Raw genomic sequence first — 26,728 nt, 5'->3', positions numbered from 1 at the left:
GTTGATTCATTGATTGAAATGTGGGTATACCGTCCCAAAACCACTATATGATTATGAGAGACGCCGTAGTGGAGGGCTCCGGAAACTTCGACCACCTGGGGTTCTTTATTGTGCACCCAAATACGAGCACACGGGCCTACAACATTTCCGCCTCCATCGGAAATGCAGCCACCGCAGCCGGGTTTCCATCCCGCGAACTGCGGGTCAGCAGCCGAGTACCTTAGTCACCAGACCACCACGGCGCGGCATATATTGAGTTGAATTCAGTTTATTACGCAACAAGGTTGCGAGAGGACCAGGCAAAAAAGCTGCCTGAGCAGCTTGAGGGGACCCTTGAGAGAATATTGGCGAAAACAATTTTTGTCATGCACGTATCACCAGCTTAATACGCGAGGCAACAAATGAAGCGAAAATGACTCATCGCGTAATGACCACTTATGCCCGACCACGCAAAAAATAAAGAATAAACTATTTTCTATACAGCGTATTGTTTCCCATTGATTCTTCAGAAATAAAATTTTCTGTGTGTCACAAAATCACCTGTTTGGTATGACGTCACAAGGCTGGAGAGCGCCGCCTTCTGAATGTTATTCAACTAGGCTAGCTGCCAATCACATACGCAGTGGGTACATATAGCAGCTGGCTAAATGAATTATGAGTTCATTAAAATATTTCCACATGCAGTATAACAGCGTTTAGTAGTTTGTGTGCGTATACCTCTCTGTGAGCGCATATTTGCTGAGAGAAAGAGAAACAGAGAGAAATAAGCAGCGCTTCACGTGTGTGCTTCTTTGCTGTCAAAGGTGTATTTTGATTTGTAAAAGACAATTCAAGTTGAGTGACAACCAACTAGCCCGATTCCTAGCTAAGCCTCCATAGTGGTAAAAACCACGGTATTTAACCTCCTACCAGGTGCGGTGGTTCAAAGTGTGGGGCAAGCTTAAAAGCTGAGCTTCATACTGAGCTCGAGTTTACTGCTTTATTTGTGGCCCCTTTTCAAGCTGCCGTTATGGCTTCAAGTTACCATAAGCAATTCTAATAAGGTTTTTCATACACTATAGCGGAAAGAATTTTCAGCCTTTCATTACGGAAAAACTTAATCATGAAAAAAAAACGATTCGTCACACTCATCGGCTCGCAACAGCTTCGACAGAGCAGCAGTGATGATATATATTTTTCGATAAAAATATTTTCGGGAAGCAGCAAATGCTTTGACTGGTCCGTAAAAGGTTTGCTCGTTCCCATTCGTAAGTACATATACAAGTCACAGCAGAATAAAATCATGAACAAGTAAAGTATTATATAAGGCCCCTCTTCAGCGCTTGGCTGCTCTGAAAGACGACAGCACAAAACGCGAAAGCATTGCACAGGTGACCCGCACCGCCAAGAGCCAACAAGGAAAATGATCACAGTGAAAATGTTGGCAAAATTTTACTCGTTTGTAACAATGCCTCGTAAAATGTTTATTCTCCCGTCGTAAGAACGAAATTGATTGATTACTCTTGTGATGGAAAACTTCGCCTTACCTGTTAGCTTCCCCTGCGTGCAGCCAAGAGTGACCATGGTGCACTGTGAAAAGTTGGGGGGCTCAGCCCCCCCACCGTCAAGTTTTCTCAGTGGGGGAGCTCGCACTCCCCTCGCCCCCACCCTCCCGGTTGATACGCCTATGCTTAAGACGTAGCCAGACAAGCCAGCACCACACCAACGCCTACCACCTACAGACAAATGGTCTCACCTAGCGGCTAAACAAGACAATCGCCAACATGCTGGCCATATGTGTCGACGTCGAACACAAGACGTGGGACGCTATCCTTCCGTACGTGACCTTCGCATAAAACACGGCCATGCAGGTGAAGAGGCAATTGCGACTGTACAAGTTGGTCTACGGAAGGAACCCGGCAACGACGCTCGGCGCAATGCTGCCCAACGTCGCTGATGAAGAAAACCTCGACGTCACCCTCTATCTTCAGCGCACTGAAGAAGTTCGTAAAAAAATCAGCAGACGACCCACCACCGCCGCTGCAATCTGCGGCGACGTTTCCTAGAGTACCAGCCTGGTGAACGTGTTTGGGTATGGACGCCGATACGCTGACGTGGACTCAGTGAAAAACTTCTGTGACGGTACTTCGGACCGTACAGGGGAGGACGACGACTCGGCCCACTCGGTTGCGAGGTTCCGACTAACAGCCTTACCAACTCTCAACGGCGCCTATCGCGACCTGAAGTCATTCATGTCACGTGCTTCAAGCCATTTCATGAACATTAACGAACTTAAAGTGTATTTTGTTGTCGTTGTTGTTATTGTTGTATTGCACTTTACTATTTGTACTTTCTCACAATAAAATTGTACTTTCATCTTCCGTTAAAGCATGGAGACAATGCCTTTTTCAGAGATGGGCAATGGAACATGCCTTCCTCCAGTTTTCTTATGACCCCGTTACACTGTACGCAATTCTCACCGCCAACCACGCCTACAGTGTTGGAGAAGCTTCAGGACTGCAGTTGATCATTTTGTTGAGATTACGCCCACTTTGTGAGCATTTCAGATTATTCTGGAACCTACGTCCCCGCTAGTGATAATGACGGATTGTTCAATGGTGTAAAACATGTGGCCAACAGCTGACGCAGACTTAAGAACTCAAACCGACGTTTATTAGCGCCCGCTTGAGCCGAGAACGTGAAAAGAATGATGTCTCGTCATGTTCTTTCAACGAGCTTACGAGCTCGCTCACCTGCACTTTTTCTTCTTCTTCTGCGATGAGCACGAGAAATTCAACATTCCCCGCCATGAAGCGGTGTCACACCCGTAGATATAGCGGGTACAGTCTTTATATTGCTTTGGTAGGTGCAATGATATCTTGTCGCTTTATCTTGCACGAGCGAAGTCACCATTGTCTCCTTCGTCAACTTCGGTGACCCTGGAAAGTTGTCACATTTGACGTGGAAGGTTTCCAGCGTGTCAGAGTACAACATCGCCTTCGTTAACTTTCTTCACACGCCCTTTGTCACAGAATTTCACTGATCTCTGTTAGAGTAAGTACTCTTGGTCCATCACTTCTAAAAGTTTTCTGTCAGGCGCTTTCTGTACTGAAACTTTCGGGTGAACTCCTTACGCGCCGAGATCTCCGTTTACATGATGCTGCCTTGTAGTATCGCCGTGAATCTTCGGCCAATTAACAGATCAGGCAGCGTAAAAGTTCATGGTTGGCCGTCTTCAGATTCAATAAATTTGAGAGGTCTTTAATTGTCAACAGGTTCTACTTCCGCAATCACAGCAATAAGTTCTTTGTAGCCGAGACAGGTTCTTCAAAGAATCTTGCGAAGCGGTGTCTTCACAGTTCTTACATGCCGCTCTCACAATCCACCACACCAAGGAGCGTTGGGCACTATAAACTTTTATTTTAAGCCTTTACTGCTCAAGTATCCGGCGATATCATCTTGTAACGGCATGCTGTAAAGCTTTCACAAGTCCCTTTACGTTTTGTTAAATGCCTTCGCGTTTTCTGAATAAATGACTTGGAGAAGTCCTCTTCTGGCACAAAAGTAAAATAAGGCCACAAAAATGTTTTACATTTCATGCTAAACTCAAGTGCTAGGTGAACCGATCTCTAAGTTGCACACGTGAATAGAGCGATGAAGTTTTTCTTCTCTCCTAACGGTTTTTTCAGGAAGAGAGATCCCACGAAATCTACTTCAACCACTTCAATTGCGTGCGTTGGTGTCAAGCGATGCTTTCCGAGAGAAGCTATGGGAGCGTTAATGGGGCAACAGTATATTGTTTGCACAACACTCTCTCATCGCTTTCTTGACCAGGCTTCGTGTTTTCAAATGCGAAGTATTTCTAGCGAACTTCAACAACTTTGAGCGCATCTATCTATCCAGCTGCCTACGACTTTTAACTTTCCAGGCCATAGAGTTTGTCAAAATAACTAGAGGGCACTCTGGTGCTGCGATTGTTCAGCGACCATGGGAATGATGGGTAGTACGCACATTTGTCTAGTCTTCGTACTTGCGGGCGGCGAATCGTACTTGCGGCTTCGTTTATTGCTGTGTTTCGGTTTTGTTTTGAAATAAAGATTGAATGCTTTTGAACTTCGTGAGCCAATTTACAAAGTAAGTCTAAAAATTAAATGGTGAAGCGCAACCGCTGAACATTTGCTAATACTTGTTTCGTAAGAAAACAGCTCTAAGCCACACGAACACACACGGAGCCAAAGGCAGGCCAGAAGTACGAATATTAGACAAATGTGTGTACTACCCATCATTCCCATGCTCGCTGAAGCGCCGTGCGTTGCAGCTCCAATAGACACTAGCGCCAGAGTTCCCTCTAGTGAGTATTGTGGGAAACTCTATGCTCCAGGCCATTTAAATATTGGTATCGATACCAAACTTGGTATAATATAACATGGCTGTATGAAGAACATATTTGAATAGACATAACATGAAAATCATCACATGTATGTCCTAAATGTCACGATTTACATTTCATGGCCTTGAAGCTCTTGCGGTGGTTTCGTTCACATGGCATGTTGCAAAACTGGTATGGTATGACATGATTGCCTGGCAAAGACAAGCGACCAACCCTAACATAAAAATCATGACATGCGTGTCATGTAAAAACATGAATACATCCCACACTCATGATGCGCTCGCAGCCGTTTCGCTGGCGTCACATATACCAAGTTCGGTATTACAGCACGTGAATATATGACGTAGATATGTGACTGGTGCAAGCATGATAATCATGAGATGCCTGTCATGTAACAACATGACCACATACCACGCTTGCCCCGCTGTGGTCGTCTAGTGGCTAAGGTACTGGCCTGCTGACCCACAGGTCGCGGGATCAAATCCTGGCTGCGGCGGCTGCATTTTCGATGGAGGCGGAAATGTTTTAGGCCTGTGCGCTCAGATTTGGACGCATGTCAAAGAGCCCTAGGTGGTCGAAATTTCCGGAGCCCTCCACTACAGAGTCTCTCATAATCATACGGTGGTTTTGGGACGTTAAACCCCCAATATCAATCAACGTGCCACGCTCATGATGCGCTAGTGGCTGTTTCGCTAGCTTCACTTATTTCCAATTCGGTATTACAGTCCGTGAATAAATGACGAAGGTACGTGACTGGTGCAAACAAGATAATCATGAGATACCCGTCATGCAACAACATGACTACATACCACGTTCGCCCCGCTGCGGTGTTCTAGTGGCTAAGGTACTCGACTGCTGACCCGCAGGTCGCGGGATCAAACCCTGGCTGCGGCGGCTGTATTTTCGATGGAGGCGGAAATGTTGCAGGCCCGTGTGCTCAGATTTGGTGCCCGTTAAAGAACCCCAGGTTGTCCAAATTTCCGGTGCCCTCTACTACGGCGTCTCTCATAATCATAAGGTGGTTTCGGGACGTTAAACCGCAAATATCAATCGCATCCCACGCTCACGATGCGCTGGTGGCTGTTTTGCTAGCTTCACTTACACCAAATTTGGTATTACAGTACGTGAATAGACGACGAAAGTATTTGACTGGTGCAAACATGAAAATCATGAGATGCGTGTTATGTACCAACATGACATGATACGCTCATTTATTTATTTCTTTATTTATTATACCTTAAAAGTCCCAGTACGGGGCGTTGCACGAGGGGTAGGCTGTAGTACAAAATTCTTTCGATGTGCGTTTTGAACAGAACTGTGCTTGTGTGGTGCACAACGTCGGATGGAAGATCATTCCAATCCTTTGCTGTTTGAACAAAGAACGAGCGAAGGTGGGCAGTTGTGCGGTTATACGCAGGATAAACAGTGTTGCGGTGGCTAGTACGAGAAGAGATTTGATGTGCGGGGAAGATACTGGATGCGTCAGACAATGAATGAAATAATTTGTGAAAAAAGTTAGTCTAGCGGCCTTTCGTCGCAATTCTAGATTCTGAAGTTGGGACTGGTCTTTCAGATGTGACATTTGAGTGATAGGAATGTTTAGAGGAAATGAACCTTGCTGCCCTATTCTGAATAGATTTCAGCATTTTAGATAGATTAGATTGGTGCGGGTCCCAGACGGCGCAAGCGTATTCGAGTTTCGGGCGTACTATGTTAGGTAGGCTAAACGTTTCAGAGGAGGAGGGACAAGGCGTAAGTTTCGTCTGAGGTAGCCAACAACTTTATGTGCTTCGTTACTGATGTTTATTATGTGTGGTGGCCAATTAAGTTCGGAAGTTATGTTTATACCTAAATACCTATGGGAGTCCAGGGGGAACAACTTAGAGCCGAAACTAAAGTATGCTGGAGCCGGGTAATGTTTTCTACGGTGAAAAGAAACGACAGACGTTTTGTTAAGGTTGAGAGTCATTAGCCAAGTTTTGCACCACGTTTTGATTGTTAATAGATCGTTTTGGAGATTGCAGGAGTCATTACGGTCAATAAAAGGACGATAGTTGACACAGTCATCTGCGAATAAACAAATACTTGACGATATATCATTAGGGAGGTAGTTTGTATAAATTAAGAACAGGAGGGGACCGAGGACTGTACCCTGGGGTACACCTGAGACTACTTGACGACGGGATGATGATACCTGGTTGGCCCAAACAAACTGTTCACTGTTTGAAATAAAGTTTTGAAGTCAGTTTAAAACGACAGGGTCAAGGTTTGATTGATTGATATGTGGAGTTTAACATCCCAAAACCAGTATATGATTATGAGAGACGCCGTTGTGGAGGGCTTCGGAAGTTTCGACCACCTGGGGTTCTTTAACGTGTACCCAAATCTGAGCACACGGGCCTACAACATTTCGGCCTCCATTGGAAATGCAGCCGCCGCAGCCGGGATTTGATCCCGTGACCTGCGGGTCAGCAGCCGAGTACCTTAGCCACTAGACCACCGCGGCGGGGCCGGCAGGGTGAAGGTTTAAGCGCGAAAGTTTTAGAAAGAGGCGTTTATGGGGTACTTTCTCAAAGGCTTTTTTGAAATCTAGAAAGAGAGCCTCAACAGGAATATTATGATAAAGACATGTGCTGATATCGTTAATAAAAAGCGCGAGTTGGGTGTCACTTGAGAGGCCTTTCTGAAAACCGTGCTGACTGGGGTAGAAAAAATTTACAGATGAAAGAATCTTTATGGTTTGAGAGTAGATAATATGTTCCATAAGCTTACACCATATGCACACCAGTGACATTGGACGGTAACTGGAAGGAGAGGATGAGAGACCTTTCTTGGGAATTGGAATGACGTTGCCGACCTTCTAGTCTCATGGCACCACTCCAGATGACAGTGATTGAAAATTATGAGACATAACAGCAGAAAAATGTTTAGTGCTTATCAGAACTTTAGAATTTATGCAGTCAATTCCAGCCGATAACGTAACTTTTAATGACTCGATCACTTTAATGATACCGTGAGGTTCGAAGATGACGGTAGGCATAACAGGGAAATCATGAGTGGCAGCACAACGAAGTATATCTTCGGGTCCATCGGTAAAGAGAGAACGAAATGTAGAATTCAGTGTTCCTGCGACATAGGACTCTGGGATTGTAACATTTTGTGGATCGCATAAAAAGATAGGTTTCACATAAGTTGGGTTATTGGCCTTCCAGAACTGTTTGGGGTTAGTGCGTATCATGTCAAGGAGGGTAGACGAGAAGAACGTTCGCTTAGCATTTGAAATTATGGTATCGTAAAGCTTCTCAGTATTACAATATTTTTCCCATGCTTGCTTAGAATTGGATGCCTTAGCCGAGTGGAAATGTCTCTTTTTTTGTTAAGGCGTTTTAATGCGTAGTTGTACCACGGAGAAGTAGAACGTTCTGTAAAGGTAATAGTAGAAAAATAGGTGTTTAATAATTGTTGCATTTTCACTTCGAAAAGCTCCCAGTTTTCGTCAATGAACTGTTTTCAAAAATCTATTAGAAACCAATTGTAAAAAGAGGAAAGTTCGTTATTCATACTATCATAATCCGCTTTGTCGTATAGTGCTATTTTTTTTTAATTTGGGGAGGTGGGGGTCGGCAAGTTGTATTGGAAACTGGCATGAACGACTGAGGGAGGGATCGCTTAGACCGATTAGATTAAAAACCGGCGAAATGTTATAAGGTCCGGACGTTAGGAGTAAATCTAGCAGGCTTGTTGAATTATGGGTTGTTCGTGTAGGAAATGTTATCACTTGGAATAAATTGAACGTTAGGCAAATATCATCAAAGTCACTTTCAATATTATTTTTTGAAGTCGTTAATGATAAGTTGAGCCAAGTTATTGAGGGGAAATTGAAGTCTTCGAGTAGCAGGAGAGGGCAACCGTCCGATTCAGAAGTAGCCAGTTGGAGAACATCATATAAGTTTTTATTAAATGAGGAATCGGAGTAAGGGGGGCGGTAGCAAATGCCAATTGCAATAAGTGGAGCGGCAGCTTTGCACCGGATGAAGATAATTTCGAGGCAAGAAGGAATGTCTACTGCGCAGCATTGCAAACTATGGTGAGCAGCGATTAAGACCGCCCCCCTCCCCCCCCGTTTGTTTTGGCGATCGTATGATGCGTTCGCAGCCGTTTTGCTAGCTTCACTTGTACCAAACTAGGTATTAGGCGACGCGAACGGACGACATAGATACATGACACATCCAAACATGATAATCACGACATGTGTGTCATGTAACAACATGATTACGTGTCATACTAATGATGCGCTCGCGGCCGTTTCACTAGCTTCACATATGCTAATTTGGATTACGTGATGCCAATGGATGACAAAGGTATGTGACTGGTGCAAACATAATAATCAATAGATGCGTGTCATGTGAGAACATGACTACATGCCACAGTGAAGGCGCCAATACATTTCGATATGACGAGGTGCACGTGCTCACCGGCGTTCATTTCGTCGCGTCACTCCAGCGTTGCCACGCCAGGCACCGGTCCTGCCATATACTCGCAGGCGCGAGCCGTGCTGCGTTGCTTTGACGCATGCACGTTTCAGTGCGTCCGGCATACCTCAGTCACCAAACGAGGGAGACGCAGTGTTGTCTGGATAACGCGTCGGCATAGATTAATGTTACTCTATGGCATTGGCGCGAAATGCAGCATGTCGCATTTCGCGCAGGTTGCCGTCGGGCCATCTGACGGACGCTGGTCGTGTCTGGCATCAGAGTATAGAGTGGTCGCGTTTTGCTAACGTAGCGTCGCTGGGCCCCGCGTGTGCGTGCGTCAATGCTACCTTGGAGTATATTGGGGCCGTTCATGAAGCACTCGCGACTGTTTCGCTAGCTCCACATATACTAAATTTGGTATCACATGACGTGAATGGATAACTGAGGTAAACTACCCATCCAAACATGATAATCACGACACGGAAGTCATGTACGGCATTATTCACCTCCACCTCGTAACGTTGTGATGATTTTACAGTGACATCAGCATTTCTCATGCATGCTTCGCGTATCATCGATTCACACTGAACGTGGGATCAGCTAGTTTTTTACACCCAGAAGTGCTCTCGTAACAGAGTAAGGGTATCACGCACGTCTTCATGTAGAACTTCGCAGTAGGCTAGGATTACTAGTAGCCTTGAAAAGTGATGGTACGTTGTCAGAATAACCGGATGCCTAACACCTTCAGAATGTTCCATTCGGTTGAAGTGCCTATCAACGCGAAGTATCCGATTTTCCTCCTGAAATGAATTGAGGCCTGCGATAGACGATGTTTTGTCGATAGAACGCTCTTCTCCGAGAGATTTGATTTCTGCGCTGGAAAATGCGCTTTGTATTGAGAACTGCTTTGTATTGAAATTGAGAACTGCTCCACCCTCGATAGCTCCTCTGTAGTGAGGGGACTAGTTTGCTTGTCGTAACCTTGATGCTTGCAGCAATGTACGAACCTCTGCACCTAGCCGTACCTTTCATAAGCTAGTCAAGTTTAATGTAGTGCCCCACAGCAAGTAGAAGAGGCGAGGCTTGAATGGTAAGTGATACTTGAACGATGACGTTCTCACAATTCTCGAGTACATCATCCACTGTTCGCACTGTTAGTGATACTCACATGTGTTCCAGCTTTTGAAGCCAGCTAGGCCCTTGCGACGACAATGTGCTCTCAGCTACCTGGTCGAAAGATACTCCTTGTCTCAGCAAGTCTGCGGGGTTGTCAATACCGGGTCAATACTTTCAAACGGAAGGCTGGATTCGCTCTTGTATTTCAGTCACTCTATTGCGACCGAACTGTTTCCACTTCTGTGCATCCCCTTTAAGACATGAAAGCGTTATTGAGGAATTCGTCCACATTTTGTAACGCGGCTGGAAGCCAGTAAGTGCGCTGGATATCCTATCAATGCCTCGAGAAGTTCTAGACGCGGCAAAATTACAGTCTTGATGAGCGCAACATGTGGCTTAGTGAATAGATAGTGGTGTCACCTTGCTTTGTCAGCCCCAACATAGGCTACTGAAGCATGCTCTAACGGACTTGCATCGCTAAAAACGTGCACGTCTAGTTGATGGGCAGCTTCTCACTGCGGCTGTTGACGTAGCGTGGAATTTTATTCGACTGAAGCTTTGCAAGCTGGTTCAAACAATCTTGCCATTCTTCTCGGAAATCTTGAGGCAAGCAATCGTCCCAGTCAATTCCGCGTGTCCAGATATTTTGAATCAATATTCGTTCGGACACCATATATGGCGCGATGAATCCCATCGGGTCGAACACTCTTGACGCTGTTTGTTGAAGAAACCTTTCTTGTCTGCTTTTGCTTTAATAAAGGCAAGAAGATTGGCCATTGAGAAGCTGAATTCATTGCTCTGTGAACTCTAGAATAATTTCAGTACAATAACTGAAGCTTTATGAAGTACAATCATCTATCGCTTTGCTGACTTGTTTTCGTCTTTCAACAGGTTCATGAGCTTCGCGGAGTTTGTCGTCCATTTGCGGAGATTCATGCCTGCTGAGGGCATCAGCTGTTGCGCCTCTTACCATATTCAGCAGCTTCGTCGTTCGTATCAGCTACTCTCACTGAGTCGTCACCGTAGAACAATTCGCTGAATGTATTCGCAGCCGGTGGTGCTGTTTTAATATGGTTAAGAATGATTGCTGTCAGCGGAATTGTCTGCTGGACACTCCGAAAGGTACTATGGGCATTCTACTGTGGTTGCTTCCATTGATACTTGGCAACATCACCTTCTTCAAATCATAAAAATCGAAAGTCATCTCTGTCCTCTTTTTTTATCAAAATATAAAGGTAGGCCTTCTCAATAACCATCATTATGGTGATGGGGTGAGTTTTGAAGCACAGCAATATACTTACGAGGTCTTGCAATAAGCTGTCGCCTTTCTCTAAGCACTTGCTGAGCGACTTGCATCCTCGTGCCGTCGATGACGCGTGGAAGACCACTCGAACCTTTGTTAAAGCCTGTTCTCGAATAGCGACTTTATGTGGCATGTAGTAAACTTTTGCAGGGTTTGTAGGTTGGTCGTTTACTACCTTTACATGTCTTGCTAGAAGATAATTATGTATAGCGGCGTCGTAAGTCTGCAGAAACTCCTCTCTGCTGGATAAGCGGATCGAAAATTTCTTCAGTCTAGTAGTGGCGATTTCCTTGTTGTCACATAGTTCCAACCGGTTTACGAGGGCAATGACACTACGTATCTGCCTCTTCGCAACACTGTTGTTTCCTCAAAGTGTTGCATAGTTGAGGTCATGTCGATCTCTTTGTTTGCGAAACCAGATATGCCGATAATTTCTAGTTTTCATAATGACCGGATTAGTTCTTCATCCACATTTACTTATGTTTTCAACACGCATACTACCGTATGCGTGTTGAAAGTCTGGAGCCAACTACCTTGGATGACGAGGGTTGTGTGCTCCCTTGAAATGTCCATCCGAACTTCGAGTTCGTGGCAATGAGTGTTTCCTCACTTTCCGGTCCTTGCATTTCACCTGTTATCACCGCCCACATCTGGTCTGAGCCAATGAGCACACTTATTCCGTTTTCCTTCTCAATGAATGAGTTAAGCAGCTCGTCGGCGAGAACGTGTTTGGTTTTTTTTAATGATTTGACGGACACCAAAATCATCGTGCTGTCTGATATTTTTTGACGAATGTGGGGTACTTTGATTGTTTTCAGTGTCACTTCTACGTCAGAGTGCTGACTTCTGAAGTGAAGCTAAACGCTGCGAAGTCTTTTCGGTGTGCAAATGCTGACGTTGGCAAAAGTGTTGATTGCAATAGCTGAAAAGCCAAGACACTTTAACTACAGCCGCCTTAAAAGTGCTTCGGCTGCGAATGTGCGTTCCCTTCCTTCGTCAAACACGTCTATGATGTAGCGACGTGAATAATCGGTCACAGCCCATGCGCGGAAAGTTTGCAGGAGCAAGCACGTAAAGGTGTCACCCCTTTCAATGTGCTTGGTGGTAGCTGCACATACGGTCGTGATGCTGTCTTTGACGTCTTCGAGCGCTCGTCGGCTCAGCTTTTCTGGGTCGCACATACTTGACGCATGACGACCTCTGCAGCCAGAGCTTCAGACCCTACAACTGAAATTCCGTGCTCAGTGATCTTTTGTAGTTTAGCTAAAGCACCTCATGTCGCCGGAGAGGCTTCTTCTCTTATAGTGGTAGGTCAGTTCAGCAGAAGTCGTGAAGAGTGAAGTGTTGTGTAGACTTGCAGAAAAAGCCGCATCTATTCGGAGATAGCCTTGAAGCTTGATTATGAAGAACCCAAGACGTTGCGGTTGCGTTGTTGAAGCAAGGACCTTTATCTCTGGAATAGGGTGCTTCATCGCATTGTTTATGTTTCCCAAAATAACTTTTCTGGAAGCTTTCCAGTTGGATACATAAAATGTAAAAAAGACGCTCTAGTTACGTGGCATGTTGAACGTTGTTGGTACTTTCACGTTGGGTCGCGCACGATCGATAATATGCTACGACGATGACATGCGTCAAAGACCTAAGCAATAAGTCGATGACGTCAATGAAAAAGACGCTTTTCTAATGCCAAGCACCCTCAAGACCCCGCGTAATAATGAGCTCTTGATCGTGGAGCTTGCGAAGTTTTACCACTGCCTTAGAAGGACGTACATGAGTGAGCCTTCACAGCCTTGAAAAGTACTGTTGTTCGAAGCAATTCTTGTCACCAAAACGTCGTTTCTACATTGCCAACGCGTCTTTGTAGCATGCATTGGTAGTAGGAATCCCTGCGATGGCTACCGCTGCATCGCCTTTCAAGAAGAGCCTGAAATCAAAAAAATGTTTCTGTCGAGGTGAGATTTATGTTCTTGTTGATCAGCTGCTCGAATCGCTCCCAAAAGGTATTCCACGTGCACAAGTCACCGGCGAAAAGAGTAATTGTCAACTTTGGCAACACGCACGTCGCGAACTTCGACCAGTGGTGAAACCACAGATTTATCACTGTGCTGTCGGCGCTTACTCTGAAGCTAGGCTAATATACGGATAGCGTTATCCTCATATTCGACGACAGTTGCATACTGTGTTTCGAAGGCCTCATCACTAATATGTGGCTCTAATCTCTTTGTTTATACTTTTGAGCTCGTGGTTCCTATTCTTTAGTATATCATAAACTGATTCAATTGGTCGCACCGTTGCGTCATCATTATGAAGTATGGCACTTGCCTCTTGAATGAGCTTGGTGTGATGAGCCCTCCGCCATGTCCTTTTGGTCTTGAGCTTGTCTATGGCAGTCAGTTGTTCGGTAGGCCTCCGTGATTCGTAGCTATTGTTTCTGTGAGTAGCCACCAGCGAATTGATGTCCCTTGATGGTAGCTGTGCGCTGTCTACTCCTGGGTTTATCGGCAACAAATTGTAAAATATGTCGCCAACTGAACAGCCGACGAAGATTTAAGAACTCAAAGCAACGTTGATTAGCGTCTGCTTGAGCCCAGAACGCGAAAAAAATACTCTCTCGTCGTTTTCTTCGCACGAACTTACGAGCTCGCTTTCCTGCAGCTTTTCTTTTTCTTATGCGATGAGCGTGGGAAATTCAATAGGCGGCAAGTGTATAAGTGACGACATGCTTCGCTGGTTGTCAGCTGATCAACGGCCGACGCTCACTTCGCCGATATCAGTGCCGGTGATTTAGTGTAATCTCAACTTCCTTTTGCGTGGCCACAAGTTGAGCTGAATAAACAGTTTAATCTTGACCTACTGTTTGCTCTCTTCGCCGTTGTCATTTGTAATATAGGTCACATTTTCTCGAGATGGAGCAAGGTGATGCCAAAATCGCTGTGGTGATTCTTTCATAAACTTTGACAAAGGGTGGAAATGATTATATTCTTTTGCAAGAAATAGTTTTTCTTTGAGAGTAATTGAAAGAATATGGATCTCATCATGATCTTGGTTTTTCTTTGCTTTCTACGTTTTAATTTTCTTTTTAACTGTAGGATTTGTCGATTCACCCTAGGATTTCGTCTTTTCACATTTTTTACTTTTATCGGGATGTATTTATGCATACAAAAATCAACGATATCTTTGAACTTATCCCACAACGTATTGACCTCACCTGCTCCATCAAACGTCTCCAGTTGCGTCTCGAGGTAATATACGATGCTGACATCATCTGCAGCAGCGAAATTCCTTACATGTATTGTTTCTCTGGGAGGAGACTTGGCTGGCAGTACATTTTTTACGCACACTTGAACAAGCTGGTGGTCTGAGAGTCCTTCGTTAGCAGAAACAGTATAATCAGTAATTCTGCTATCCATAAATACAAGGTCATAAATTGAATGAGTGGTAGCACTAATTCTAGTTCATGCGTTAACAATATGCGTTAAATCCTTGCTAAATACCATGTCAAGTAAGGCGTCACAGTGTTTGTGGTTCGCAGAGACAGACTGCGGAATGTCCCAACAAATATCCGGTAGGTTAAAATCACTTGCTATAATTAGATGCGTGTTGTCTGGCCTATTTGCAACCAAAAAGTCCTGAATAGATTTGAAAAAAAAGCAAGATAGCATTCGGCGGTCTATAAATAGCTCCAATTACGCAAGGGCAGCCACGCAACATTGATATACACCAAGTACTTTCGTTATCGGGACATTCGGGTAATGCCACTAGCTTAATACTTTTTTTGTGGACAATTGCTACTCAATTACCACGAGTTTCACAATCTTTACGAGTAATTTGATAGGAGGGTGGTATTATTTCCCTGTCGGTTATGTCCTGACGTAAGCAGGTTTCAGTCACACTAACAATTTCCGGGCTTTACAGGAGAAGAAGGTGTTCAAAAAAGTGGCTTTGTTCACTAGACTGTGAACATTAGGGCTTATCAGCGTGAAAAGTCGAGTTTGGTTTCTATACTGTCAATCTGACTCGCGTGGAGTTTACTTTTCTTGCCTGTTTTTATTCTACGGGACTGCGCATCCTCACATGTGTATAGCTGGTTGTCAATAACAATCTTATCATGCGTGAACCGAACCTTCAAACCCCGGTCTCTTTGAACTTTTGCGCTTTCCCATAACTTTTTCCGCTTCCGTAACGAGGTTCCACAAAAATCGTCCTAGACTGAATTACCGGTTCCTTTCAACCTTTTGCAGTTTTTAAACACCGCAACTTTTTTTTTGTAGTCGAATACCCTTATAATAACTGGGCGTGTTTTTCCTTCCTGCTTTCTGCTAAGCCTATGTATAGGTTCCGCTTAGGTTATGTTAAGTTTAAGCCTTTCTCGAAATACATCAGTTAGAAATTTCTTTTGAATCCCTTCAGTAGTTTCATCATCACTTTCCGTGCCACCAAACACAAAAAAATTTTTTCTACGAATGCTGTCTTCAGGTCAGCCATTTTTTCATGTTGTACCTCTATGGTGTTCGCCACGTCCTTCAAGGTTGTCTCGAGGCGAGTGAGTTTTTCGTCATGCCTTACCACAACCTTTATTGTCTTCTCTACCTCAGACATTCTCTTATTCAGTTTGTTTAGTTCAGAAGAAAAAAAAAGATTGACCGGCCTTAATTACATTTGTGTCTTCTCTGATTCCTTTCTGCCCTTCCAAAAGTTTTTGTAGCATATCGTTTACCGTTGGACCGGGATTTTGTTCTATATCACCACAGAGCAGTAGTAACCTTGACAAGTATGTGTAAGCAAGATGAATACACGTTTTAGGGCACAACAACAATGAACCTTTGGTAGCTTTTGAAGCATTTTCCACTCCATTTCCGATGGAGGCGGAAATGTTGTAGGCCCGTGTGCTCAGATTTTGGGTGCACGTTAAAGAACCCCAGGTGGTCGAAATTTCCGGAGCCCTCCACTACGGCGTCTCTCATAATCATATGGTGGTTTTGGGGCGTTAAACCCCACATATCAATCAATCAATCAAAGCATTTTCCAGACCTACTAACCTGAAATTATAGAACAGGCAGTTTAGGAGGCTTCATCCCAACAGATTTGGCGTGCCCACGAAGGTCCTCCGTGCCCACTGCCCTTAAGTAGCCCGTGCGATCCGTTTTCATTGTGGGGGCGGTGGCTGTCGCCGGTCTATACACATGCGCTAGAGCATGGTAGTTGGCGTTCGTAGAAAGCCGCACAGCATGTACCAAGCGACGATGGTCAGTTGTATCGATGGCTGGGCTTGTGTTCCGGGTAACCGTAGATTCATCTGCACAGCACAGCAAAATCAGAAAATACAGTACAGGCAGTTTAGGAGGCTTCATTCCAACAGATTTTTCGTGCCCACGAAGTTCCAAAGCGCCGACTGCCCTTAAGAAGCCTGTGCGATCCGTTTTCATTTTGGGGGCGGAGGCCGTCGCCGTTCCATGTGCATGCTATGAAGCATGGTAGATGGCGTTCGTAGAAAGCCGCACAGCATGTTCCAAACGACGATGGCCAGTTGTATCGATTGATTGATACGTGGGGTTTACCGTCCCAAAACCACCACATGATTATGAGAGACGCCGTAGTGGAGGACTCCGGAAATTTAGACCACCTGGGGTTCTTTAACGTGCACCCAAATCTGAGCACACGGGCCTACAACATTTCCGCCTCCATCGGAAATGCAGCCGCCGCAGCCGGGATTCGAACCCGCGACCTGCGGGTCAGCAGCCGAGTACCTTAGCCACCAGGCCACCACGGCGGGGCGGCCAGTTGTATCGATGGCCGGGCTTGTGTTCTGGGTAACCGTAGATTCAGCTGCACAGCACAGCAAAATCTAAAAATACAGTACGGCAGTTTAGGAGGCTTCCTCCTAACAGATTTGCCGTGCCCACACTTCATCCTAACAGATTCGCCGTGCCCTCTCCGGCTTTCGAACGAAGGCGAAGTAACGGTCGGAGAGACCGAAAGGAACCAGATGGATTGAAATGGCTGCAAGGTGGCATGGATTGGATTGAAATGCAAGAGATTCGCGACTTTTCAACATTCGGGCACTTAGACAACATGGCGTTTCCCACTGCAACGGTTTTTCATCTTGCCTCCGCGGCAGCTGCAGCGACGGCGTCACGGCGAGCCTCGTGCACCTGCCTGTGCCTCCAGGCCTACCACTCCTACGCGTTTTTTTCGCGCAGGCCCTTCATTATTTAACGCGTTGCTGAGCTATAGTACACTATAGCTCAGCTCTTGCCACAGCCGCCACCGGTCGGTGTCGGTGACGCCATGCCGCAGCTCGATGGCTTTCGCCACGAGCTGGGGATGTTCGTTCTTTACACGCGCTACCCGCACAGCCGCAACGCACGTGCCGAGACCCCTGCCACACGAAAACGGGGGACGCTATTTCACCCTCCGCAGCGTCGTCAATTTGCCTATTTGTTTCCCACTTGTGTGCCGTAGGGGTCCCGGCACGTGCGTTGCTGCAGTGCGGGAAACGCGTGGAACGGCCCTAAAGGCGAGCAGTAGCGCTTGCTGAACCTAGGAAACGCGGATCAGCCGCTGCTCCTGTTGGCGACTGGTGCCGTTGCCCTCCACCATGATTGCGCTCGACTGAGCCAACGGCTTCAATGGTTGCGCCACAGAACACCTGTGACGTTTAGGTTCGAATAGTGGTGGAGATATGAGGGCAGTAACTGCTTGAAACAAGGTTGTATTTAGCGCCACTACTTACCATCCCGTTAAGCTTGGCGCCATTTCAAAACAATAACGAAAAAATACGTTTGGATTGTGCCGCATTTGTTATTCAACGTTTGAAAACTAGTGCCAACACATTTTAGTAGTGAGCAATAATAGTAAAACATTTTTGAACATGTTACGAACACTTTTCATTTTGCTACACAGTCCCCAAGTCGATGTCAAAATCATGACGCAGGCCTCCATTTCCTTCATTGGCTGTTTGCTTCCCCTCGTCATCGCCACCACTGCGGACCGCCCACCTTTTGACGTCACCGACGGAGTGCCTCTGTCCAGATTTGGAATTTTTACATAATTGCACTACTGGTATAGAAGTACTGTTTGCGAACAGAACGCTTATTTGGAAGCATTCTTTCTCCTCATCACGCGGTGTCTTGCATCATCTGCTTTTGCGCTTGTAGATTAAAAGTTCGGACTTCGTTGATGTGCACTCGAGGCCCGTTCCTCGCAAGTACTCTTCAACTCTTTCTACTACCACCCGCAGCATTCGCTGAACGTTACACCCACAACCTCTTCCAGGAACCCAGAGGGCCATCCGCGTATATTCGGTGATACAACTCGCGCATGCCTAATAATTTCTCAGGTAGCCCGAGCAAAACCTAATTGAATAGTAATGGTAAAATTACAGAGCCTTGCAGCTTGCTCGTCTAGCCTATCTCGAATTCTTGCGACTCCTGGCCGGCAATGACGACGCTTTCGCGTCTGCCCACAAGAACATCACGTATGCAATCGTATGTTTTGCGAGCTAGACTTAATGCTTATACTTGTTTAAAATTGCTTCGTGTTTCACGTATTAAAGGCTTTTTTGTTATAGAAGCTGAGAATTGCCTTAGTGAAGCTAGTAGGGTCGTAAACAATGTGGTGGTTAAGCTAAAGCGACGCAGTCTGCACGAAGTGATTGCGGTTGAATTCAGCATGGTATGCGCGAATGCATCGGGGGATTCAAGAAAGGTCACTCGAGTGAGGTTACTCAAGAAAGTCGTTCACCTAATTGATATGTGAGGTTTAACGCCCCAAAACCACCATATAATTATGAGAGACTCTGTAGTGGAGGGCTCTGGAAATTTCGACCACCTAGGGCTCTTTGACATGCGTCCAAATCTGAGCACACAGGCCTACACCACATCCGCCTCCATCGGAAATGCAGCCGCCACCGCCGGGATTCGATCCTGCAACCTGCGGGTCAGCAGCCGAGCACATTAGCCACTAGACCACCGCGGTGGGGTCGTTCACTCAGCTCCCTTCTCATGCTTTGGGAATGGAGCTGTTTCGCCAGTATTCATTGACGTAGGTCACCATTTAGGAGATTGACGCGTCGTCTAAGTTGCAGAGAGCCTAGTTGCTAACGATCTCTGCTCCTGGCGTAGATAGCAAGTTTAGTTAGAAAACGACTGCCCGAATTTTTTGCTCACTGTAGTCAGCATCTAGTCTCTCATTAGCAACGCCTTCGTAATCGAGGTCTACGACGCTGATTGACAGATATGTGGGCTTTAACGTCCCAAAACCCCGTTATGAATATGGGAGATAACATAGTGGACAGCTCAAGCGATTTCGACCACCCGCGGTTCTTTTATGTGCACCCAAATCTGAGCACACGGGTTTACAGAATTTTCGCCTCCATTGAAAATGCAACCGCCGCAGCTGGAATTTGATCCTGCCACCTGCGGGTTAGCAGCCGAGTACTTTAGTGACTAGACCACCTCAGCGGAACAGGGTGTACGACGTTGTCTCCCGTCTTAAAATAATGGTGACATATTGAGGGGAGGACGTTATTGTCACAGAACGAGCGCTCAAAATAGGCGCGCCGCCAAATTCTTGCGATAACGCGCGGGAGAGACGCCGCGAGGTCAGCGGAAAAAAAAGAGAAAACAAGCATCCAAGGACTCCCCGGGGCGAGCGACCCTCCCCTCTCGGAAGCGTAGGCTCGCCGACGAACTTCCTCACCCCACAACGGCGGCCGAGCAAGCACTCGAATGTTCTACATGGAAAGGGGCGTGGTGAGGCCGGGTTGAGTCATCTGTCGCGGACGGCATTCGAACCGTCTCGCCCTCTCCCCAGCCTTCGCTGCGTATCGCGCCGACGAAATCACGAGAACTTTCTGGAATCTCGCGCGTATCGTATTTAATGGAGCAGCCGAGGTGAGAGATCAGGAGAAGACGGAAGTTAGCGCCAGAGAGCGCAGGGATTCGCGCCGTGTAGTCGGCGAAGGTTTTGTCCGTAGAGACAAAGCAGGAGAAGAAGATGATTTCCACCTGAGGGGTGACGACTCGAGCTACAGGCAAGAGTGTGTGCTTACCGCTATCAAGCGAAGACGCGTGGAAACAGCTGCGTGTGTGAAGCCGACGTGTTTCTGGCGAAGAAGGTTGAAGCTTGGAGAGTGGCCAATTGAAGACGGGAGGTTTCCTAGAAGAGAAACTTCGGCGAGGTTTCCTGGAAGAGAAACTTCGGGAGCAGCGGAACGACAACAACGCTGGACTTTGAGTGAGTGATTCTCGGAAGAGTATCATCTAGACTTTGTTCCAAGAACTTTGGACTGGATAGGTTTTCTATCTCTGTAGTCTTTAAGTGTCTTGGTTGTTCAATGCATGCGACAGCATTTTAGTGCGTATCGTTGTCTGTGTACGTTGTTTCGAGTGTGGCTGATTGTACTGTGTAGTACGTTGTTTGATTGGTGACATATTGTACTCAACTATTGTGGAGTGTGCATACTTGTGTATTGTTTTCGATCTGCCATTATTGAGAATATAATTCTGTTCTGTTTATCAACTCTCGGCTCTGACTTGTTCTTTGGGCCACAGCCGGCGTCCGCTGGTGCACCAAAAAGGACCTTTTCTAAATTGTCCACGCTTTCGTGGTGCGGTTCGGGGGGCCGATACTTCTGCCCTCGGAATTAGCCCGGCGATCACCTCCCGAATTAACGGGACCTGTGTGACAGTTATCATCTTTATAATCTCTAACTAGTTCCCGGGTTTTATGGCCTCTGGCACCACAGGTCTTCTCTGGATCCAAGAGGTGGCGAAAGAGAGGCCAACCCCTCGCGTTGCTCATTTGACTTTCTAAAGCATTGCATATATGTCTTCCCGCTGTGACTAACATTCTTGAAACGCGTGGTCCTCAATTTTTCTATTTAACTGTGCATTGCGTTTCCGCAATATCCAGTTATGTCTTTGGCGTTTCTACCTCTTAAGCATGGCTTGCGTTGATTCCCACATGTGTAGAAGCCTGCTGTCGAATACATTGAGCTTCGCCTGAGGCGGAATTTTGCACGTTTCTGCGTCTACGTCCCCACTGAGCGTCGCGGTTCATTTGTCTATGTAAGTGATCGGATTGTCGCCTCACCTTCCACGATCGCGTACCTTGTGAAACACATCCCACCTCGCTAGCCTGAGTGTACGTCCTTTACCCTTTGAGTATGCTCGAAGAATGCTCGAGGCCGTGTCTATCGTAATGTCTATCAGCGAATGGTCACGTCCTAAATCTCCCTGCCTGTTTTGCAACTATGTTGTGATTATACTCAATACAAGCGCTAAGTCTGGTAGCGTGTCTTCGCTAACACTCTTTCTGCTGAGTGTTGGATTGGTTGCGTTCGATATCAGTTGAAGCCTTAAGTATAGCGAGTCTTACCCAAGAGTTTTCTTTTGGTCGCTTTGTGTGTGTATCGCCCGGCTCCGAATGATATATGAAAGTCACCCGCAGCTGGCACAAGTTCTCTTTAACTGAGTACCACGAAAAATTGAAGTACAATTGAAGTACCTGGACACAGCACACACTAACAACTGAACCTTTATTGGAAAAACAGACACATATTTACGGTAACGAGCACACGCCCAGAAAGAAGAACTGATGAGACGAGCATACAGATTGTAATAATTACGCGCTTCCAGAAAAGATACCTCAGCTGTGAGTAACACAACCGATGCTTTCGCAACACATGAACGACCAGCTTAGTTGATAATATACGTTTCTTTCATTCCAGCTCTACACTGTCCCTGGCTCTAGCTTTCACAATCGTATCACCAAAGGAAGGTGCACAGCCGGATTCACTAAAATGCAATGATAGAGTAGAGCACAATAGCCTCTTCAGAAAAGCTTTGTGATCATCAACCTCATTATTATTATGACGCTCCGTCTCTCCAAGATAATGCTTCCCGCACGACAACGAATTGTTGTTGGGACACTTCGTACACCACAGCGATGGCGCAGCCGATATTTTTGATCTTCTGCTTGACCTAGCAAATACCCTTGTCTTGCTTCTCACCCTAGATCATCCTCGCAACAGCCCCGCAAGTGCTGCCTACACGGCTGCCTACCGAAAACGAAACATTGCATTCGTACCTTGCTCTCACTATCTTCAAACGGTGTGAGACACCATGTAGGGAAGGTATGCTAGCAACTGGCAATTCCTTCAAACGCCTACCATGCACAAAGCCTCTTGCCTGCTCATGACCCCCTGCAGAACCCTTTCTCTTAGCCTAGCCAAATGGTCTTCTAGAAACTTAGACAGCTTGAGCCTGTCATTTAGCTTTCTAAGGCTTTCCCACATCCTGTGCAGGCAAGACTTCTGGAGTGCGGCCGCCAAACATGTCGTTCCAACAGCATTTTTCACAACTTTAGAGTAGCCCGAAACAAAAACCAAGAACAGGCTTCTAACTTCTTGAAGCATACATCCTACTAGTATTGAAAAACACTTTCATATAAAAACGTTCTTTTCCCCGTTGAAAGGAAATTCACAGCTTGGATGATGCTTGTTCGTCGTAGAGAGCAATACTGTGTTGCAGTGCTCAGTTCATAGTATATGTCTTACGCAAAACAAGAATATGTCTTCGGACGTCATGCAAAACGTCTAGAAACTTTTTATGTCCGTCCATGGTCACCTGAACTCGACAATAAAAGCATATTAGGTGGTCAACAAAAACATTATGTTTTTATTCATCAGATGGACGTGTTATAGCAGAGCCTGTTTCCCTTTTCACAGCACAGTTCATTTTTAGCGAACGATTGCGATGATAAAATTAGTGTTGCAAAATCATAATTTGTGTGCTTCAGCAAGCATTAGTGCACCCCTGCTAGGAGCAGCATGTGTTTTGTAAGATTACCACCTCCTCCCATTAGTCAAGGTCAGAGACAAGCACGAAGTGACATAGACGCGTCACCATCTTTTGCGAAAAGGTATGTCCCTTTAAGGCGCCTTGTGTTCGTGTGTTAGTGCAATTGTGCTTGCCAGAATTGTAAAAGTGTGACAAAAAAAGACAACATATTTCGCATAAGACGAGTTAAGCCTCATGCATAATCACTACGTCTTCTTATTTTCAACGTGCTGCGTATAGCTGCGGTCAGCTACCGCGGTAAAAATACTATGATCTTCGACAACTCGCTTAAATTGTCGCACCACAAATTTAACATCGAAAGTACTGTATACTTTGTTGATACTGATTAGAACCAAAAAGAAATGACTCATGCATTTCAAGCATACATTTTCGTTATTTTCATGTGAGTGTTCACTGACTGCAGAAATAACTTATATCTGAGTGCACTTTAATAATTATTATCTGGTGAAACTCACAGAAAACAGAAAATAATGTTTTAACCTTCGCGGTATTACCCACAGACTTAGGTTATGTTGTGCGAGTTTGATCCATCTGGATGCTTACGTTCATAACTCCTGCATGCAGGGTATGCGTAATATTTTCATGTTATTCAGCGTTTACTAAGTGTAGGTGTTCGTTCTTTCTTTCAACAAGCCACGTTAACACCGTTGTTTCGCCAGAATAAGTTTCTTCCCCATCTGTTTAAGGAGATGAAAACTTTGTTTCACAGTACAGTTACATTATACGGATGGCTGAATGTTGAGCATGCACCAGCGTTGCCGCTATCTTGATATGAAGCTCGTGCATTCGGAGTAATATTAGAATACACCTTAGTACGTGGTAGTCATTTGCGTGCGTTGGGAATGTGCAGGTATTTTCGCTACCAGAAATACTTCAAACTTCCAGCTTCTGGTTCACCGACTCTGTTCGTAAACTTGGTGTCAACATAGTAACGAAAAATATGAATCAGCGTAGCAGAAAAAGGCAACATTTCGAGTACTGTACATAAGGACTAACAATAAAACCGTTTTGATGGTTTCTTACTCAGTGATGGCTCCCTACACCTCGTGAAAATATCAATGTGACTGAAGTGTAATTGTTAGTATCTATACGATTCGTGTATGCACAGGAAAATAGATATGATTACATAACATCAATATTGGCGATAAGCTCAAGCGTCCTAGCTATTCGTTAAATCTTTCTTGACTGCATTTTTTGTCATAATATTTGCAGATTGACATTTAAAGCCACAAATTCAACGTTTCCCTGACCACCCATGAAATATACGCACATTATAGTGTTCCTCATCATGCTTCCTATAAAGCAGACAAATGGTAAGTATTTACTCCTCTTGAACCACTAATAGAAGTTGTAATTTATTCATTAACATGCACAGGTCCCCTTAAATGCCCTCTATGACACCGTTTATTTAATCTGCATGCGTAAATAAAAACGCATGAAATTGATTGATATGTGAGGTTTAAGATCCCAAAACCACCATATGATTAAGACAGACGTCGTAGTGGAGGGCTCCGGAAAATTCGACCACTTGGGGTTCTTAACATGCACTAAAATCTGAACACACGGGCCTGCAACATTTCCGCCTCCATTGGAAATGCAGCCGCCACAGCCGGGACTCGATCCCGCCACCTGCGGATCAGCAGCCGAATACGTTAGCCACTAGACCACCGGGGCAGCGTGGCAACGGGCGGCATGCAAACGCATGAAAACATTGAAGCATTATAATGCGTAGATCAACGCCAATGTGAGAAAATTTAACATGTCCTGCTGGCAAAAATGCACGCTTAATACGTGGTACCCTGGCATAGGCCAATCGCAGATAATATAATGACTGGACACTGCGTAATCCGGTGCCCGATGTAAATTTAATCAACAATTACACTCAGTCATCTTCTGCGTAATCTAGACATTTAAAGTCGTCAGGTCCGGACAAAACATCAATTGTTTTTTTTTCAACAGGTATGAAATGCTGTTAGCATAACACCTATATAAATTATATGAAAATTAGTTAGAATCAAGGGTGATACCCGATGAATGGCACTCAGTGAGAATAACTGCAATTCTCAAGCCCGGGATACCTTTAGAATTAAATAACTACTTCTTAACATCCACAATGACTAAACTCCTAGAACATATTTTGTTTAACGCTATTATGACCATGCGAGATATAATCATTTAGTTCATGCAAACGAATACTTTAGGGCTGTGTCCCCTACAACAACACTGAGGTAAGGGATGATTTTCCAAATCTATCAAATATAACGGGTCAATGTGATGTAGTGTTTTCAGACTTTCCTAAAGCATTATATTGTCAAAAAGACACAGGGTCCAGGAATAAAACAGGGTGTTTACATTCGTAACCAAAGGCGTAAAGCACGAACACCAGAGCATGCACCCACTCAACTACTTCGTTATCCTCTTCAGAGGTTGGGCACTATAGTTGCCAGCCTACCTTGATTCGATTCCCCTTTTCAAGAGCGACCGTCGCGGTCAATCGACTAAGATGCTAGCGATGGCCATGGAAAAAGATGGTCACGTCACCGAAAAACAATATCCCTGCGCTGTTGTGGATAATAAGAAAAAGTTCGAAGTGTTCATAAATCGTGGGTATGGTACGGTTTCATCCGTACTACATGAACTACTGCTGAACGTGGACGTATTCGGTTTAAGCTGGTATCGGAGCTTTGGGGAACTAGCTCGTAATTCACGTAACTGAGGCAGCACCACAACTTGGTAAGTGTCAAAGCAGCGTCGCAATAGCCTCTGCGAAAGCCCACGATGTCGAACTGGGGTCCACGCCCATACATAGTCTCTTGGTTGATTGTGGACGTTTCTTCAGACTTGGTTGTAACAGCAAGCGTCGGTATCTTGCTGTGTGTGAATGCGGTTCCATGCAAGCTGGCAGGCTCCCTTGGCTTCCTCAACGAAGTCGTCAAGACTGTCATTTCCGCTGGTGTTCTAGTCTACGGGCACCATAGCTTCTAACGGTGTTGTGACACGACGGCCATAAACAAGTTCGAGTGGTGTTAGGTGTGTGGTGTCTTGCACAGTGGTATAAGCAAACGTGACGTATGGCGAAATTTCATCCCACGTTTTGTGCTCAACATCAACTTACATAGATAGCATGTCGGCCAGTGTTTTATTTAACCACTCCGTCAAGCCGTTCGTCTGGGATGATAAGCTGTTGTTTTCCGGTGGTTGGTGTGCGTCAGCTTGGCGAGTTGTTGCAATACCTCTGCAGTAAATGCTGCTCCGTGATCAGTTATGAGAACAACAGGTGCACCAAGACGCAAAACAATACCGTGGGCGAAGAATCTGGTGACTTTAACTGCAGTTTTCCTAGGCAGAGTTTTGGTTTCTGCACAGCGAGTCAGATAGTCGGTTGCGACAATTATCCACTTATTTTCTGAGGATGACGTTGGTATTGGACCAAGAAGATCCATTCTTATTTACTAAAACGGTGCTTGGGGTGAATCTAAAGGCTGAAGGAAGCCGGCGGGTATTGCTGGCGGAAATTTACACCTCTGACTGTCACGGAAGGTGCGGACATAGCGCTGAACGAACGAATACAGCTGTGGCCACTAGTACTTCTGTCGTATGC

The 26,728-nt window shown here is 45.5% G+C and overlaps 1 protein-coding gene across 1 annotated transcript in view; it reads left to right on the top strand.

Moving 5' to 3' along the window:
* The window catches only part of LOC142767078 (uncharacterized), a 220,727-nt gene that overhangs the window by 32,173 nt on the left and 161,826 nt on the right, over positions 1-26,728 (top strand). The window contains exon 2 of the mRNA XM_075868298.1: positions 24,340-24,440. Within this exon, the coding sequence (XP_075724413.1) occupies positions 24,383-24,440 (58 nt within the window). The 5' untranslated portion in view covers positions 24,340-24,382. The remainder of the gene's footprint in view (positions 1-24,339; positions 24,441-26,728) is intronic.

Source organism: Rhipicephalus microplus, chromosome 7 (assembly GCF_043290135.1).
Source record: "Rhipicephalus microplus isolate Deutch F79 chromosome 7, USDA_Rmic, whole genome shotgun sequence".
Taxonomy (NCBI): Eukaryota; Metazoa; Arthropoda; class Arachnida; order Ixodida; family Ixodidae; genus Rhipicephalus; species Rhipicephalus microplus.
Note: the sequence above shows the minus strand (reverse complement) of the source record. Positions and strands in the feature narration are given on the sequence as shown.